The sequence below is a fragment of the Equus asinus genome, chromosome 26 (assembly GCF_041296235.1).
Source record: "Equus asinus isolate D_3611 breed Donkey chromosome 26, EquAss-T2T_v2, whole genome shotgun sequence".
Lineage (NCBI taxonomy): Eukaryota > Metazoa > Chordata > Mammalia > Perissodactyla > Equidae > Equus > Equus asinus.
The window spans coordinates 38,269,632-38,287,961 of NC_091815.1; the positions used below are offsets into that span (position 1 = coordinate 38,269,632).

The 18,330-nt window shown below is 42.9% G+C and overlaps 1 protein-coding gene across 5 annotated transcripts; it reads left to right on the forward strand.

The window, feature by feature from the left end:
• Positions 1-4,116: 4,116 nt before the first annotated feature.
• Positions 4,117-11,838, forward strand: LOC106840896 (leukocyte immunoglobulin-like receptor subfamily A member 5). Of its 5 annotated transcripts, none has more exons than XM_014856591.3 (7): positions 4,121-6,507; positions 6,671-6,706; positions 6,895-7,176; positions 7,324-7,626; positions 7,922-7,972; positions 11,294-11,353; positions 11,501-11,838. In XM_014856591.3, the coding sequence occupies exons 1-7, from the start codon at positions 6,474-6,476 to the stop codon at positions 11,635-11,637; spliced, it is 903 nt and encodes a 300-aa protein (XP_014712077.3). In that variant the 5' UTR covers positions 4,121-6,473; the 3' UTR covers positions 11,638-11,838. The 5 variants fall into 5 exon arrangements, with proteins under 5 accessions (XP_014712078.3, XP_014712080.3, XP_014712077.3 ...); XM_070499287.1 differs by having other exon boundaries at positions 4,123-6,507; positions 6,895-7,011; XM_014856592.3 differs by lacking the exon at positions 6,671-6,706 and having other exon boundaries at positions 4,117-6,507.
• The last annotated feature ends 6,492 nt before the right edge of the window (positions 11,839-18,330 follow it).

Below are 18,330 nucleotides of genomic sequence, written 5' to 3' on the forward strand. Positions count from 1 at the left end.
TAGGGGGAGAAGAAGGGCAATATTTTTGCCCAATTTCCAACTGCACCAGGTTGTCAGTCAGATCAGATCATCCTCTGAATCATCTTCCATAAGAGCTTATGTCTAGTATTCCCTTCCTCCCTCTCAGTGTTACCTGGTATTCCCTAGCATTTCTTTTCTTAAATTATCAGAACCTATCTTATGTCTATCGGTATCTGTATTTTTGTATATGTATCCATTTGAATATTTTCTTTCATCATTTACCTTTTTTTGCTTATTTCTTATAGTCTTCCTACCTATTATACAAACTGAAAGAATAGTTAGAGATTGTGTTAATTGTGGTTATCCTTCATCCAGGAAATTTGCCTGATGTGTTGTAGATATTCCAACGTTAATTTTCTAAAGGAATAGATTGATAGACAGAGGAAAGGAAAATTATATGAAATATATAATTCTGATCCAGACACAAAAAGAGCTGGCTGAAATGGAGGAACTGAAATGTAGACGCAGACCTTCACTCCTTCATATTCCTGATTATCAGGGCAAAATTAAGCGCCAGATGTTCATCTTTGCTTTCTAACTAGATGGAAGAATTGACATGGGAGATAACCACCTCAAGAGATTGAGATTGGCGTTAGCTAGTTTTAGAGACTCACTGGAGGTCAGAGAAGAGATTACCTAAGCATGGCTAAGTTTCCTCACCAGCACTTTCGATTTTTGGCTTTTGGGAGTAGCCGATACCCTCAGATCATAAGAAAACAAATCAGACTCTAAGAGGAATGAGTAATGAGAAATTCTCTCATGGGGCTGGAGACAGAGGCTCAAATCCTGCCAACAGAAGGCAGGTGCCCAGAGTGAACACGCAGGGATCCTGGGGTGATGTCAGTCTTCCCTGATGACTATGATCTCTTTGTCCTCAATCTCTAAGTAAAAAACCCAAGACTGCATAGGGGAGAATATCATCCAAATGGGTATCTCTCCCTTGATCATTGTGGTTCTCAGGGTGCTGCTGCTTTGAGCTCAGTACTGTCAGAGAATCACCTAAAGTTGCAGCCAGGAGAACAAAACCATCATTTGGCAAGGTAGAGCCTTGGAAATAAATCTGATAATACCAAGAGGTTCTGAAAGAAAATCTGGGGCATAACTTGGGGGAACTGTCTGCTGAGAATACTGATAATGTTAACATGGTTCAGGTGCAGGAAAATGTCCGGGTTATTTCTGCAGAGGCTTTGTTTGTAATGAAACTGTGGTAATTTCCCTCCCTACCCCTATTGATTGTTCTTTTCTCATCCCTATGACCTGACTTTACCCCACGTGGCATGTTTAGGTCCACATTATACCCAACTTCATGCTCTGGGCCACTTTAATTTAATATATTTTTCTCTGTTTTCACTTACCACATTACCAGAAGTTTGTATTCCTTCAGGTCAGAATACAGAATCTTTTTTTTTTTTCCTTTTTCTCCCCAAAGCCCCCCAGTACATAGTTGTATATTCTTCGTTGTGGGTCCCTCTAGTTGTGGCATGTGGGACGCCACCTCAGCGTGGCCCGATGAGCAGTGCCATGTCCGCGCCCAGGATCCAAACCAACGAAACACTGGGTCGCCTGCAGCGGAGCGCGTGAACTTAACCACTCAGCCACGGGGCCAGCCCCTACAGAATCTTTTTTAAATAACTGAATAAATGGGTGAAAATTAGAACAGATAAATCCAAAATAATTCCCCCAAACCCTCTCTGGAACTATTAAACCCTTCTCTCCTTTACAGATGATAACTGGTATGTTTCTCCAGAAATACTAACAGTGTGAGCACACTGGTGTTTGAAGTGAAAGTCAAGTGGTGTACCAGTAAACCATCTCTCAGAAAAATTCATTATTAAAAAACTATGGTACACTATAAAGAGATGTTGTAACGTTTTGTTCAAGATGGATTCCTCAGAGTCTTCTGGAACACTGACAATTTTCTTCTTGACTTTCATTTATTGTCTCACAAGTCTATTGTTGTTATTGGTAAATAACACATTTATAGTTATAACTTTTGCTTACATTCCATACAATCTAGTGAGATGGGATGGAAGTAGGATGGAGAAAGTCATAGCCTTCACTAGACAACAGATATCAACCAAAGTTGCTCTTGATCTATTATATCAAATACCTCACTTGTTCTCATTGAGGTTCCCTCAAAACAAGATCACCTTTTACCTGTTCAGCTTCACATGAGTCTAATCACACAATGAGCCCCTACCCAGGTGAGAAACTGGATCTATGAACATATTGCCCTATATCACAAGATGTGTAATTATGAACTAAAAATGCGTTCATGTGAGTTTCTGAACCTATCACGTCCCTTGCATCTGTATTGAGAGGGAGGTCATCACTATGGACTTGGGGTTACTTTAGAGATAAGGTTCACCTCTTTCTGATTTTGACTGTCAAAATCATTCTGTGGGAGCATGATGGTAGGAATTCTTGTTCTGCCATCCTGATGACAGCTCTCTGTATGCCTGCTTTTTTTATTCTGGCATTCTCTGAGGTTTGATATGTTGTAATTTCATCATCTCTTTTTCTTAATGTCATAAATTTAAACAAATATTTGATGTTTGACTATTTTACTAATTTCATAAAGTATTAGATGTTTTTATAATACCTTATTTTTGTTGATTACTAATTAAATTGCAGCCTACTCAGGGAATATAATTCATAAGCTAGAAATATGAAAAGAAATGGAGATGTTTGCTTTTTTGGCTAATAAATGCTTAATATTTTAGGTATAGTATGGGCCTAAAATATATGCATTCTCTCCTTGTTTCTAACTACGTGGCCTCATATTTTATTTCTTTACTTGTTTTTTACATATATATCACAAGTCATTTTATGCATATATTTATAACATGGATAATACAAAGCTTTGTAATATTTATACACACTAGATCAGGCTTTTAAGTATGAAATTTACTCTTATAAAAGAGTTCTTTTCATCTCCTTACTCTATCTCATAAAGTCTTTTTGAATCACCAATTACATATTTACTTCTGCTTTATGTATTTCATGAAGATTGATTAGATGAATGTCCTTTACGAGTGCTATATCCTCAAAGTAAATACACTACTTAAAAAGATAAAATAATTTTTCCTTACGAAAACCTTTTTGTTTTGTGTTCAATTTTGTTGGATATTTGTAGCTATCCACTATTTTTATTCAATAATAATAACAATTCTTTATTGATTTAAAATAATTTTAATGACTTTGTTTCAGGTGAGATTTTATTGTTATATATATCTGTTTTTTTTTCCAGTGGGCATAATTAATCTAACCCTCGAGTTAGCCAATTAATCTTTTAATATTTGGTAAGAAAGGAATAATTTTAAATTAATACCACCATATTTAAGTGTGGGCTCATTCTGGATTAAGATAGTCTGCATGTTCCTATTTTTGTTTCAACTTTCCAGACCACTTTTCATTTGATCATGATTTATTTGTCTTATATAATTACATCAATTTGTTTGGAGGTTATACATTACATTTCTAATATTAGATAGTTATTATCATTGTTAATATTGGTATTTACATTAATAATTTTGACAAGTTTTTATTCACTATCTCCTTTAGATAATAAAGGAACATTACACAATAGCCAAACTCTTAGTACTTACTTTCTTTCAAAATCTCTCTCTCATACACACCCACACATGCCTACAAAAACACAGAAACACTCCAAATATTTTGTTTCAGCTTCCTTAAATACAAATGTATATGTGCTTGTATATACAAATATAGTTCTCCAATGTTGATTTCTTTTCCCATCTTTTTCTCACTTTTGCATCTAACTTTCTCTGTTTAGTTCTCTTGGCTTAATTTCATATTCTAGTTTTGCTTTAGTGAGCATGAAAACAGCAAAATGTGTAGAACTTTGTATATCTTGAAACGCCTTATTTTTCACTCTTTCTTTTAATCGAGACTTGAAAGCACATTCTTTTTTAAGTAGAGGATATGATCCAACTTCATGGAGGAGAAAATACATCTGATGGTTAAAGATCTACCCCCAAATGCTCTCCTCATCCTTCATGAAGATGAAGCCTGATGTGGGAGGTTTAACATGTGAGACATGAAGCCAAACAGGTGGGATATGTCCCAAGCCTCCTCGCGCTTACGAATTTCTCCCCTTCTCATCCTTTTACCTTTGTCCCTTAATAACAATTTGGGTTAGTATGGAATTCCTCACTCACGATTCCTTGGGAATGTACTTTTCCCATGTCCCTTGCCACTTTTTGAACTGTTTTCCTCCATCAATTTCTTTCATTTTGCCGCGATCCATCAAGACTCAGATTTCATTTCTATACTCAGGCACCCGAGCACTTACATCTTCCGCATCCTTACAAAATGCCCACCGTTTGCCTCTAGGACTGCTGCTGACGCCATTCTCACTGTCTTCCTCCTGAAACTCAACATGCATTGTCCTTCTCTTTTTATTCCCATGCATCTTAATTGTCTAATTCCAATTTTTCTGTGTTGCCTGCTACAAATTTCCCTCAATCTGGTATTCCAGTTTTATGATTGGGTCTTCAGTTGTTCCACCTCCTTTATGAAAATAATATTTTGAGTGTGTTAAATGAAAGTTATTAGCTTTTTTACCCCTAAGTATTTGCCAAATTCATTTCTAAAATCTATATTCTTCTTTAGTATAACCTCTGTTGTTGTTTCAAGAACTCAATTTCCTCCTTTACTTTTTCAGATATTTAAACAAACTCATATTAAAACGAGTGTTGTATATTTTAGTATTCTATTTCTTTGGATATGACAGCCCTCATTAGTGACTCTGTAGACTGTCTTTCATTGCACTCTTCATCACTGCTAGGGTTTCTTTTTGATGTCCATTCCACATGGATGCTCACCTCCCACACACCTGATTTTCCATATAGAGTTTCTCCCAGGGCTGTCCTGACATTCAGGGCTGAAAAGAGTGGATTAGTGCAGCCACCCTGCCCCATGGCGTCTACTCTCCCAAATTCAGCATATGACTAGGAATGTGCCGGCAGAATTGGCTCCACCGTGAGCTCCACACTCACACATGGTCAGATGCCCAGGTGAGACTATACTGAATTGAATCTGTTTCATAAACACACACAGGGTGTAGCTCCATGCTGACCATGGCCCCAGGTCTGTGGGCAGAGATATTCCAGTGCCTGCCTTCAAACATGGGGCACTAGACTTCAGCTCCCAACTTTCACCTTGAACTCTGCTTCCTTCCCTGCCTGTGATGACCTGGGGTCCCTCTCCTGTCCACACAGTCGTGAAAACCTCCAATCTAATGACCTCTTGATGGTCCCAGGCACCTGTGGCCACTCAGCTTTGGTATTTTTATTTTTGTTTTTGTTTTTGTTTCCTCTCTGTTTTGGAATTTTCTTTTCTCTTTTTCTTCAATTGAGTGTGACTACATATTTCACAAACATTATAAACAGCATTTCTCATTGCTAGGAATGGTTAGGGGCTCTTGAGTGGACACATCAATCATCCAACCTGAGTGTGGAGTCTGACACAATGATCCTCTCATGTTTCAAACCCTACACATCTTAATCAGATCTGGGAATTAACAATGATTTATCCCTCCCACAACGTGGGACCACTGACCCCACAGCCACTCTGAGGAGTGGGGTTCATGACAACATGCTGCAGACAAGACAAGGAATCTGAGGCTCAGAGATTGGACATTAATTATCAAGGTCACTTGGGCAGTGGATGACAGGGGTATATAAGACTAAGAAACAGCTTTGTCCTCCAAATCAGAGCACTACTCACTTATTGATCCCTAAAGCTGAAGACAGGACCCACGATGAGGAGGAGTGCTCTGCCCTAGAGAACTAAGGGCTCTGAGGAGGCAGGAATGACTCAGAGGTTTGTTCCCAGAGAGATGGAAGTGGACACTATTGCAAAAAAAAAAAGAAAGAGAAGTCTGTGAAGGGGGCTGTGATAGAGAGAAAGCCTACACTCCAGGGCCAGGAGAAGACTGTTGTTTCCTTCCGTTATTTCACTGTATTTCTCCTTTGTGCTCATTGTCACAATGATCTCAACCTGAACTGTTCAATTAGATGTTGAGCGTGTGTGTCTGATGATCTGAGCTCTGAAGTGCAGCAGGAATCTGCATCTTCCCTGAAGCATCTCCAGGGTCTGGATGACCACTGTCCACAGTGAGGACCCTACAGCAATGTGCTGATGGTTGAGCTGAGTGGTGAAGGAGACCTCATGGGTGGCACTCTGAAAGGGAAGGACTTACCCTGAGTCACCCTCACCTGGAAGTGGTGGCTCTGCCTCTATTTGCTGCTCCAAACTGTAAATGAGAGCCAGGGGAGGGGCAGTTCCCCTTCCTGAGGGGCTGCTGATGTAACAACCATGACAAGAAGGACCAGCCTTCGAGTTACCACACCCTGCGTGTCTATCTGTTCTCCCAGGCACTGTGGTCTCCTCCATCTCCACAGCTCGGGCCAGAGGGAGGAGATGGTATGACCCTCACCATCATAGCCCTTCTCTGCTTTGGTGAGATTTGAGGAGGGGGAAGGAAAGCCCTAGTCTGGAAGAGGCCCAACCCCACAGCCTGGCCCAGGTCTGTCAGGAGACCCCAGGACTCAGCAGGCTCATGGGGAGGAGGGATTCTGCTCAGGATTTGGGTACAAATCTCTCACAGGGAACTCTCTTCTAGGGCTCTGTGTGGGCCAGAGGATCCCTGTTCAGGCAGGTGAGTGTGTCCCCAGATGTCCCAGGTCCCACCTCCTCACTGGGGACAAGAGGCCAACCTGGCAGCTGGGGATGGAGAACAGCAGTTTTTGGCTGAGGGATGGGGGATGTCTGGGAGGGTCTTGGAGCTGAAAGCTGGGGAATTGAAGGTGGAGAATATCTATGACACAGCTTCTGATTTCCTTCCAGGAACCCTCCCAAAACCCACCATCTGGGCTGAGCCAGGCTCTGTGATCCCCTGGGGGAGGCCTGTGACCATCTGGTGTCAGGGGAACCTGGAGGCCCAGGAGTACCGTCTGGATAAAGGTGGACGTCCATTGTCCTGGAGTAGAGAGAACCCATGGGGGCCTGGGGACAAGACAAATTTCTCCATCCTACGCATGACAGATCTATATGTAGGACAATATCACTATTATCAGAGTCTCACAGAATGGTCAGAGCACAGCGACCCCCTGGAGATGGTGGTGACAGGTGAAAAGATCTTCAGAGATCCCAGCCACAGGCTCTGCTGTTAAGAAGGGGGTCTTCTCTCCAGGATGTCTCCCCTCTCACAGCCTAGCCCTGGGGGATATGGGGAGGTGTGAGCCCCATTTAACACTCTGCATACACCTCTCCTAGGAGTCTACAGCAAACCCACCCTCTCAGTCCTGCCGAACCCTGTGGTGGCCTCAGGAAGGAATATGACCCTTCAGTGTGCCTCACGACTGGAATTTGACAGGTTCATTCTCACTAAGGAAGGAGACCTCAAGCCCTCCTGGATCCTGGATTCACAGCGACACTGCAATCAGCATTTCCAGGCTCTGTTTCCTGTTGGCCCTGTGACCCCCAGTCACAGGTGGACATTCAGATGCTATGGCTGTTACAAGAACTACCCCCATGTGTGGTCACATCCCAGCAATCCCCTGGAGCTCCTGGTCTCAGGTGAGGCTCCTCAGCCCTGTGCCCTCTGTTCCCACAATCTATTTGGGGCCCTGTCCTCAGGAGATGTCTGGGCTGGGATAGGTGCAGTGGGTCTCTGATGGAGGGGATCCGCCCCTCAGAGGCCCTCCTACCCCTGCCCAACCCCTTCCCTCTCACCTGGGGTCTAGAAGGTGCCAGGTGGGTAGAAGGGGGCTCCTGGTGGTGGCACAGGACAGAAGTAGGAGAAGAGTATGATTGAGGTCGGGATTCCAGGGTCAGCCCCAGGCCCTCACTCCTTTCATGTCCTCAATTGCAGGACCTGCTGGGAACCCCAGCCCCGCACCAACAGGTTCTGTTTCCACAACTGGTGAGTAACTGAAATGTCTTTTCTCAGAGGGAGCACAGACCACCCAGGGCGGTTCTGAGATTCTCTCTGAGGATCTAATGCCAACTCAGATACTCAAGGATAGGCTTGTGCCCCAGGGAGGCTGGGAGTCAGGCAGAGATGCTGGAGGGACCACAGGGCCCCAGGGTCTCTGAGGCTGGACAGATGATGGGTGGGGCGGTCATAGCAGAGGGAGATGTTGTGGCCCAGCCTGTGGGGGGTAGCCAGGCTGACATGGTGAGAATGCCAGCCCTCCCTCACATCCCCCATTCTTGGTTTGTGATATCTGGGGTGAGATCTGCTAAGGAAGTCTCAGCACTCCCAGAGGTGGTGATTTTGGACAGGTCTCTGGTCCCAGAGCCCCTGGTCTCAGTTGGGGAACCCCTATCCCTGTCCTCTCTAAGGTCAGGATGTCATCTCTGGACCCCATCTACAGGAAAGTCTGGGACATGATGGAATAATTACAATACAAGGGAAGTTGAACAGATGACGGTCCAGTCCATGAGAAGGTGAAAATAGGTTGGAACCTCCCACCCCTGGGACACCCATCCCTGCAGTCTCAGACAGGGCTGAGGAAGGGAGAGAGATGGGATGAGACTCAGAGAACCTAAGAGGAAGTGAGATTAGACCGAAGTTATAAGACAGAAGCCTCCACCCACTGACTTTTTGGTGTCTCCATCTCAGAAACACAGCATCACTACACACCAAGAGTCAGGAGCAGAAGGAGATCCCAGGAAGGTGCTCATTTTAGGAGTTGGGGTGAGAGGAACCCCTGGGAGGTGGGGCTGAGTCTTTGTGGGCTCAGCTCTCATGGGAGGTTGAACTTCTGAGAAAGCCTTTCCCCGTCTGAATCAGGGGCAGTGGCCATGACCTCCAGAGGCCTTTTAATTTATGACCTTCTGGGGCATCTGGGAGTTTGCTCATCACAGACCTGCTCCTGGTGCAACCCTCCCTGGGCCTGTCCTGCTTCTCCCAGTAACTCTGACCTTGTCAGGATTGAAAAGCTGAGGGAGACAGGGCGCCGGTGCATGTGATTTTTATCCATCAGGCCTGAAGCCTCAGCTTAGCAAGAGGAAGCCACAGTATTGTGGAGACTGCAAAGATTTGGAATCCCCATTGATGTAGCATCTCAAACTTCCTCGTCCCACATAAAAAATGTGGAATTTTCTACTAAAAGCCACCTCCCCTTGTCAGATCACCTGGTTCCCAGGTCCCTGACTAGTTTTGGAGGATGTATGGAGTTGAAGGAGAGGGGCAGATTTACAGAATTTTGTGTCCAGGCCTGACCTGGGACTCAGGGAAGCTGCTGGGCTGGTGGAGGACAGGCTAGGAGAGTTGGAGAGAGAACAGATGGACATTCACTTGGCTGCTCCTTTTTATCATTTCTGAGAGATCCTTAGATGGAGACCCTCACCCACACCTGTAGAGGATCCAGGAGTTCCTTCAGAACAGGAAAGGAGGCTGTTTGGGCCAAGGTGGGATCTGCTGTGGGTGTGGGTAGAGCCCATCCCAGACACTCTCCTAATAGAGAAGCATCTCCACCCATGGGTACCACTCTACAAAGCCCTCCTGTGCTCACCTGGAGGCCTCCATGCCACTCTGCACACCTGAGACTAAGGAAGGACAGTGCATGGCTCACTGGGTTCACTTATGGGATCACCACACAGCATGTCTGTGAGCAGTTTATGTCTACTCTGCATTTTCTGTGCACACTTCTCTATTATTGCTCTTTCTCTCAGAACTTTTATAGCAATACTCGAATGTATAAATTTACAAATTTAAGTTATTAAGATTCATGACTTAAAAATAGGCAACTCTATGTCTATTTCCTTTGGGATTAGGGTAAATTTGTACATTGATTATGGAGATTAACTTTTCATTAATATAAAGTTTTCTTATAAAAGATGATTAAGGGGATGTTTGTTAATGATTTCAAATGCATTTTGAAGTTTTTTTCATAAAATTACCTACGTTCAGCTTGAGATTTGTTCCACTGCTTTATTAATTTATAAATAAGATCTTCTGACTTATATAAGCATATTTAGAATTTTCACATAGGACTGTATAATTAGAATTGATGTGTAATTTGTTTTTTTCTTTTTTTATGTTAAAACTTGTTAAAGGAGATTTGCAGTGTTGCCTATTTTTTTGTGCTCACCCAATTTTACAATACCTCTGATTGTCCTATTCCTTAAGGCTTTGAAGACAAGAAATGTGGACTTTCTCGGGCTTGGATATTTGAAATGGAGAGGGCAGATGTTATCCTTCTTTTCTTTCATTTAGTGTTTATTGAGTGCAATTAACCATACATGATTTTAATATCAAAGAAGATGAGAAATTCACACATTCTTGCAACTCACTTTCTAACCCAGCATTTTAGCATAAAAAGTTCAAATATAAAATTGAATGACTAGTCTTCTTTCCTTGAAATCTTATGGAACTTCTAGAGTTCTTTCAGAAAGAAAGAGAGAGAATGACAATGCTGCTGCTACTGATGACAATGATGGTTATGGAACCTTCCTCATTGTTCCTGTCATTTAGAGCCTGTCTTGAATGTGCCAAGCACCCAAACCTCAGCTTCTCATTCTCCTCTGGACCCTCCCTATTTACCGCAGACACTACTTTATTCCTTATTAAAGAACAGACTGAGATCTTTCCAGGGACCTGGTCTTCCTGCAGCTCATGATGAACCTAGTCTTGTTCTTCACATGGCTCATCTCAGGCCCCATCTCCTATTCAGGAATCAGCTTACATGTCATCTCAAAGTGTGACCCTCTTTGTGAAACTCTGTAAAATAGACCTGCTTCCTTATTACATAATTTATTTCTTGTAATTAACCCAACCTATGCTGTATGGCTGTATGGGTTGAATTTTCTCTCTTCTCTCACGTATATATGACCAATCTCTCATTCATGGATACTCAGTCTTCAGTTGTTGAATAAATAGAAGCTCTCATATCTGAGAAAGTTGGGTTATGTGGTCTACATCCCAGAATGAACAGACAGCATACAAGAACTCAACTATTTCTGTACCGGGAGATCATTTTTCTCAACAATTCTGAGCCCTTGGGGCACACCCAAACTCTGTTCCAAAGTGACTCAGAAGCAAAGTCTAAATTCAAAAAACAAAGGGAGAATGAAAGAATCCAATGAGAACAGAGGGAATCCTTCCACAGCAGAGAAAGTGTTTATTAAGGGTCTGTAGAACAGTTATGTCATGAGGAACAGAGGGAATTATGAGAACACAGAGCCCAGAGGAAAGGTTTGAGTAACATTAACTCCTCATCCATCCCCTAATTTTTAGGATTCTCAGAAGCAGCTGACACCATCGGCTCATCACAAAACAAATCAGACTCCAAGAGTGGTGAGCAGGAGAAATTCTCAGTTATGGAGCTGGTGCAGATGGCCATGTCCTGTTAAAGGGAGGAAGGACCATGGGTGGACATCTAGGGATCCTGGGCTGATTTTTCTCTGACGTGACCACTGTGTCTTTTCTGTCTGTAATTCCTAGCATCACAACCCCAAGATTACACAGTGGAGAATCTCATCCGGATGGGCGTGGCTGGCTTGATCCTACTGGTCCTTGGGATTCTACTATTTCAGGCTCGACACAGCCTGACAACACCCCAAGATGCAGCCAGGAGATAAATACAAGAGAGAACAAAGCACTTCTCAGAATGGTAGAGCCTTGGAAATAAATCTTGTGTGCCCAGCAGGTTTTGGAAAAGCATCTGGGGCATATGCTGAGTGACCTGTCTGCAGATTATTGTGAACTGGAGGAAGCATTGTTTATGTGCAGAGACCATGTCTGGACTCTTCTAACATTAAACTGTGTCATCTTCCTTCTAACCACTGTTGAGTTATCTTGATTGGCTCCTATCTTTCCCTCTTTCTGTGAAATCAGCATATATCCCATATGGCAGATATCAGTGCACACCTCCTTACACTTTCATGCTCTTGTATATTTTCAAGTAATACATTCTTCTTAATTCCTAATTGCCACATACCTTGATGTATGTTAAAGAGTCTTCATCTCCTCATTCAGAGCATGCAAGCTATCTTCATAAATCAATAAATTGGCATAACAAAGATCCAGCCTGAAAGAGATAAATCCAAATGATTCCCTAACACCCTCTCTGGACTCCACAAGCCATTCACTTTTCATCGGACGATACCTGTGCAGTTTCTTAAAAAATATCATCACTTGGAATAAAGACATTACTGTCTGAAGTGATAGCATGGTTCTTTACTGCCCCCGAAAAATCCATTGTTAAAAACACTTATTCAAGGCATTTCTCGATTTATCTGGTGTATAAACTCCCTTCATGTCCAACCTCATGGTGCCAATGTGAGGTCCCTGAAGTAGAGTTGGGAAGTGATACACAGAATTGACTTTTACAAAACAGTTCAAGCCAATAGGACACCTTGAGTGTCACTCTGATTGCCCCCAAATGCACCTAACTTTCCCTGTATTTTCTGTATAATGATCATTTCTACTTCAATGTTGTGGCAGTTTCAGTGAAATAACAAGGCCAAAATTCCAGCTCACTCAGGTGAAATGAAAAGAGAAAAGGGGTAATATCAGTTATCCTGAGTACTTGGTAGAACCATCACTCCCAGCTTCAAGGTCCTGATTTTTGTCTAATCCCCAGTCTGTGTAATTTCAAGGCAGCAGCTGTGTGCAGTGCATGCCAGCCTCTGGGGTCAGGGTGATCTGGATTCCATTCCCACATGGAAATTTACTGGAGGCTTGACCTTGAAGAGCAGACAAAATGTCCCTAAGCCTTTGTGTTGTCTTCTTTAAAGTGGAGATGATATTCGAGTGATAGAAAGGATTCCAACAGAAGAAAACTCCATTGATAGGCCCTGAAATAACTGATACCCAACAGATAGTAGTTCCTTCTCTTAGACTTTCCTTCTGGGGAAGAGAAAAAAGTGGGGCCTCGTGGTGAGAGTCCCCCATTTCCTCCAGGGCTCTCCCTTCACTAGGATCCCAGATTTTCTAGCTTTGTTTTCCCAGCAATGAGTATCTGACAATCCATGCCTAGAGAAAAGGGACACTCTGAGCTCCAGGAGAACCAGTCACCATGATATCCCAGAACAACACAGCAGTCCAAGATCACTGCATGTGCACAATGACAACAGGCATTGAAAATGCTCCCAACAGAAAGTGCCCCTGGAAGTGGTTGTGACAGGTCAAAGTCCTCCATAGCCCACTCCACTGTCTGCTTCTGTCCTGAAGCTGGACACAGGCCTGTGTCCCCACATGGAGCCCATTTGTACCTGGCCCCCTCCCCATACTGTAGGGGCAAGACATGGATCATGGTGCTGCCAAGTCTCATGGTATCCCCATAGAAATGTCTCTATAATGATATTCAATATCCTTCAGGTAACAAGATGGCATGCAGTTTTGTGAATTTTCAATGCAATAAAAAATTTGGTCCTCAAAGAAACCTCATGACAAAATTATGAATCTTGTTTTCACTTACATGATGAGAAAGTAGAGGTTCAGAGATCCAGCAGCATGTTCAGAGTCACAGAGCCAAAGTGTGGAAAGCTCAGGAATGAGGTCAGGCTGCCAGATACCAGAGCCCAGTCTCGCAAACACTATATACATTTCCACCTCCTCCTACTTTCCTAGCACTGTCATAACATCACCATAAACCAGGTGGGTGAAAATAAATTTATTATCTTACAACTCTGGAGATTAGAAGTCCAAAATCAAGATGTCAGCAAGCCCATGCTCACTATTCAGGCTCTAGGGAAAATTCCTTCCTTGCCTCTTCTTAATTCTTGTTGGCTACAGGCACTCCTAGATTTGTGACAGCATGACTCCAATCTCTCCCTTCATCTTCACATGGCTGACATCTCCTCATGTATCCCTGTCTTCAATGACTTTCTCCTGATGTGCCCACTATCTGTTTCTTATAAGGGCAAAAAAGATTAGGTCCCATCTTAATCATTAGGTTCTTACCTTAACTTGATTACGTGGTCTGCAAATGCCCTATTTCCAAAAAGGTCTCATTCACAGGTCCTGGCACTGAGGACTTCAACGTATCATTGTAGGTGACACAATTCAGCTCATATGAACATCCAAAATAAAATATGCCTGTGAATGACTTTATCAAAATAAGTGCAACACTTATACCCTGTAGTGTTTTTTTTTTTAATCTGCTGAAGGAAATTGGAAAGACCTAAATCAATGGAAAGACATTCTAGCATCATGACTTGGAAGACTCAATGCTGTAAAGATGGCAATACTCTCCAAGACAATAAACAGAACTGATTCAGTCCCTTTCCAAAATCCCAGTGGACTTTTTCTGCAGAAGTGAAAAAGTCATTTGTCTAATTTGAGATCATTGCAAAAGACCCACAAGAGCCAAAACATCTTGAAAAAGAAAAGCAAAATTGGAGAACTCACACTTCCTGATTTCAAACTTAGTACAAACCCCAGTAATCAAAAGAGTGCAGTGTTGGCATGAGGACAGACACATAGCTGCATGGAAAAAAATGGAAGAACAAGATATAAACCCATGCATATGTCCAGTTTATTTTTGACAATAATGCCAAAGCCACTCAATGGGGAAAGAATAGTCTCTTCAACAGATTGTGTCGGTAAAACTGGATGTCCACGTGCAAAAGAAGAAAGCTGGATCCGTACACACAACATATGCCAAAATCATCTCAAAATAAAACAATATAGGGGCTGGCCTGGTGGTGTAGTGGTTAAGTTTGTGTGCTCCGCTTCAGTGGCCCGGGGTTTGAGGGTTTGGATCCTGGGCACAGACCTACGCACCACTCATCAAGCCATGCTGTGGCGGCATCCAACATGCAAAACAGAGGAAGATTGGCAAATGTATTGGCTCAGTGACAGTCTTCCTCAAGCAGGAAGAGGAAGATTGGCAACAGATGCTACCTCAGGGCCAATCTTCCTCACCAAAACAAAAAAAATAAGAATGAATATAAGAGTTATGTAAAACTCTTACAGAAAAACATAGAGTAAATCTTCATAAACTTGGATTTGACAATAGTTTTTTAGATATGACACTAAAAGGACAATCAGAAAAAATATACATGAATTCAACTTCATCAAAATTTAAAATGTAGGACCATTAAAAAGCACAATCAAGAGTGTAAATGACAACTTATAAAATTGGGAAAAAGATTGCCAATCATATCTAATAAGGATCTAGTATCCACAATATATAAAGAATACTTTTAATTCAACAACAACAAAAAAAGCCAACTAAAAATACTTAAATGGTGTGAATAGACATTTCTACCATAAAAAAAAAGATATATAAAAGGACAGAAAGCATATGAAAGATGGTAAACTCATTAGTAATTAGGGAAATGTAAATAAAACCACAATGAGATAATACTTTTCACCCACAAGATTGGCCATAATTTGAAAAACAATTAGCAAGTGTTGATGAGGATGTGGGGAAATCTGAACCCGCATTCATTGCTGATGGGAGTGTGAAATAGTTCAGCCACTGTGGAAAGCAGTTTGGCAGTTCCTTATGAAGTTAAAACCAGAATTACCGAAAGAAATAGAAATTCCCCTTCCAGATGTAAGTTTCAGTTATGCGAGAGTTATAAATTCTAGAGATCTGAGTCCAGCTATGTGTCTATAGTTAATAATATCGTACTGTGCATGAAAATTTATAAGCAGGGTAGATCTCATATTAAGTGCTCTTACCATGAAAAAGAAAAGGAAAAGAATTGTAAACAGGTATTCAAACAAACATTTCTACAAGTGTGTTCATAGAAGAACTATTCACAATACACAAAAAGTTACAGCAGCCCAAATGCCCATTAAGTGATGAAAGGAAAAACAACAAAAAAAAACCTGTGAATTGTTCCCAATTAGTGCATTTCCCCAGAACATAGAGACAGAATCCACAGTATCAGTTGAAGAGTTATTGTTTGGTGGAGAAGAGGTGATGAAGAGGCAGAAAGACTCAGAGCTTTTGATGGAGAGTGATGAAGAGAAGGTAGTGCTTCTTACTGAAACAAGGAAGCCAGAGAGAGGAAGCGTTTGAGAGAAACAAAACTAGGTACCCAGGTCAGGAGGAGATGGTGGTTCCCACTGTCAGTCAATTGACAGTAAGATAAACATCTCCTCAATTCTCCTTCTCCTCTTAGGGTCATCCTTCCTGTACTAGTCCCCTCGGCTCCTCTATTCAAGCAAGGCAGAGGGGGAAGAGCCCTCAATTCTTCACTCTTTTCCACCTCACATACAATCACTAAATCCACGGTTCTACACTTTAAGCCCATCTTCCTATGACCCCAGTTGATCACCACAGTCAAGCTCAGTTGAAGACTCAAGATGGCTTGTTGGTGCCACCCTATCCACTTCCTTTCTGCCTCCTACACCAGGCCCTCACTCCCTGAAGAAACGACTTATTCTCATGGCCCCAAACTTATCTGTCACTGACCCTCCCCTGCACAAAACCCTTTCACAGATCTCCTCCTTCCTTCAGTTAAATTTCAACTATCTCCACCTGACAACCCATGATGTTGATGACCATGCTGAGCTAAACTCCAGCCTCAGTAAAGCCAGCTCCTCCCTACAAACCAAACTCATCCCAGTTGACCAACTCCCCTCCCCAGACACACACACAACCTGAGTAATTACCACACTTGTGTCTTGTCATGGGTGGCTCTTTGCGTCTATTTGAACATGGCAGACTCCCTTCCAAACTTCCCATACCATGATAATGACAAATAACTCTTCCTGTCTCATCCCACTTAACTGTGGATGTATTTTTGTTGTCGGATTTGTGTAAGGGGTACAGAATAAATCCTAATAAACCGCTTAAAATACTGATTGAGTTATCATCTATATGTTGGATTAATGATGGAATTTGATCACTGTTTACATCAATGCAGTCCTCCTACAGAAGAGTCCCTACAGAGAGGTGCTCTTCTGAAAACAGGAGTCTATACATATATTCCTTTAATGAAACATTTCTCATTGCCTGAAAGATAAAACCAAAAAATACTTACAAGTTGCACAAGAGCCTATGTTAGCAGAGTGCACTATTACCTGACTACTCACAGTTCTTAGACTAGTTCACCCCCTTCCTGATTGAGGATGCTGGCCCTTCACCACACTTGTTTTAACCCTACCTTGTCTTTGTCTCTCCTTCTCCAGAAGGCCCCTAAACCCCCAGCACCAAGGTTTCTAGATGTTTACCTCTTACTGAGCCTCTCTGCTTTCTCTTATTCTCCTTCTCTGCAACTTACCAAGACTATAGTCAAATTATCCATTGTCTAAATATTTGTATTGTCCGTTGTCACTAGTCAGAGTTCCATGAACCAGGGAAAGAATCAGTCACCTTCACCAATGAGTCTCATGCCCGGGCATGGTAACTTCTCAATGAACCCAGGTTGATGCATAGATGGCAGAAGAAACAAAGAAAATTTTCATTTCCAGAGTCTCAGGAAAGGGAAGAGACCTACCTTAGGTCACAGAGGTTCTATAAAAAGCATAGTCAGAATTGGAACTAAAATTGGCTGGCTCCTAGACCCTGCCCTGCATCTTCTACCCTCATGTTCGGGGACAAGTGTCATGCTGTATTTGGGTTTGGCATAAGGTGGAGACAGAGCGTGTAGGGTCTTGTGAGTCTCAATTTGATCTGAAAGGCCCCCTGAGCCTTCACTTTTCTCAGCCTCATCCTTCAGGGAGAGCAGAGTGAGGCCCTAGGAGGGGGCTTCCTCTTCCTGTGAGGTCACAGATGAGGAGGCCATGACATGTCTCATGGACCCTGGACCTAGTCCTACCTCATGCATCTGTCTGTCCTGACAGGCTCTGTAGACCTTCTAACTTGTCTGTATGATTGGAGACCATGGAAAGCAGTGCCAGGACTCCAACCCTCACTGCCTTTCTCCATACCAGTGAGTTTTGGGGAAAAGAGGAGAGATGGTGTCCCCTCCCCTACCAGGTCTTGGTTTATGAGACCCTGGGACTCAGGAAGGTCAGTGAGGGGGATATCTGGGATGAAGGGAGATGTGCTAAGCCCCAGACCTCACCCCAGCACTGAGAGGCCCAGACTAGGCCTGGAGCTTCTATGTTTGGGATAGAGGACATGCTTCCACAGGGAGCTATCTTACAGGGCTGTTTTGAGGTCTGTGGGATCAGATACACGTGGGTGAGTTATCCCTAAGTCCCTATGCTTCAGTCTAATGAACTCCCCTGGGAAGCTTCTGAGAGCATGGAGGATCTCTGGGATGATGGTGACCAGTCTGGGATGGGCCTTGAGTGACACTGAGGGAAGCTGAGGGGAGAAGGACTCCCCTGACAGTTTAGGTCTGATTCCTTCCTGGGATCCCCTC

Coding starts and splice junctions, on each gene's coding strand:
- LOC106840896 (XM_014856591.3), top strand. CDS start 6,474: ATGACCCTCACCATCATAGCCCTTCTCTGCTTTG. Junction 6,508..6,670: donor CATAGCCCTTCTCTGCTTTG/GTGAGATTTGAG, acceptor ACTCTCTTCTAG/GGCTCTGTGTGGGCCAGAGG. Junction 7,973..11,293: donor AGGTTCTGTTTCCACAACTG/GTGAGTAACTGA, acceptor CCTAATTTTTAG/GATTCTCAGAAGCAGCTGAC.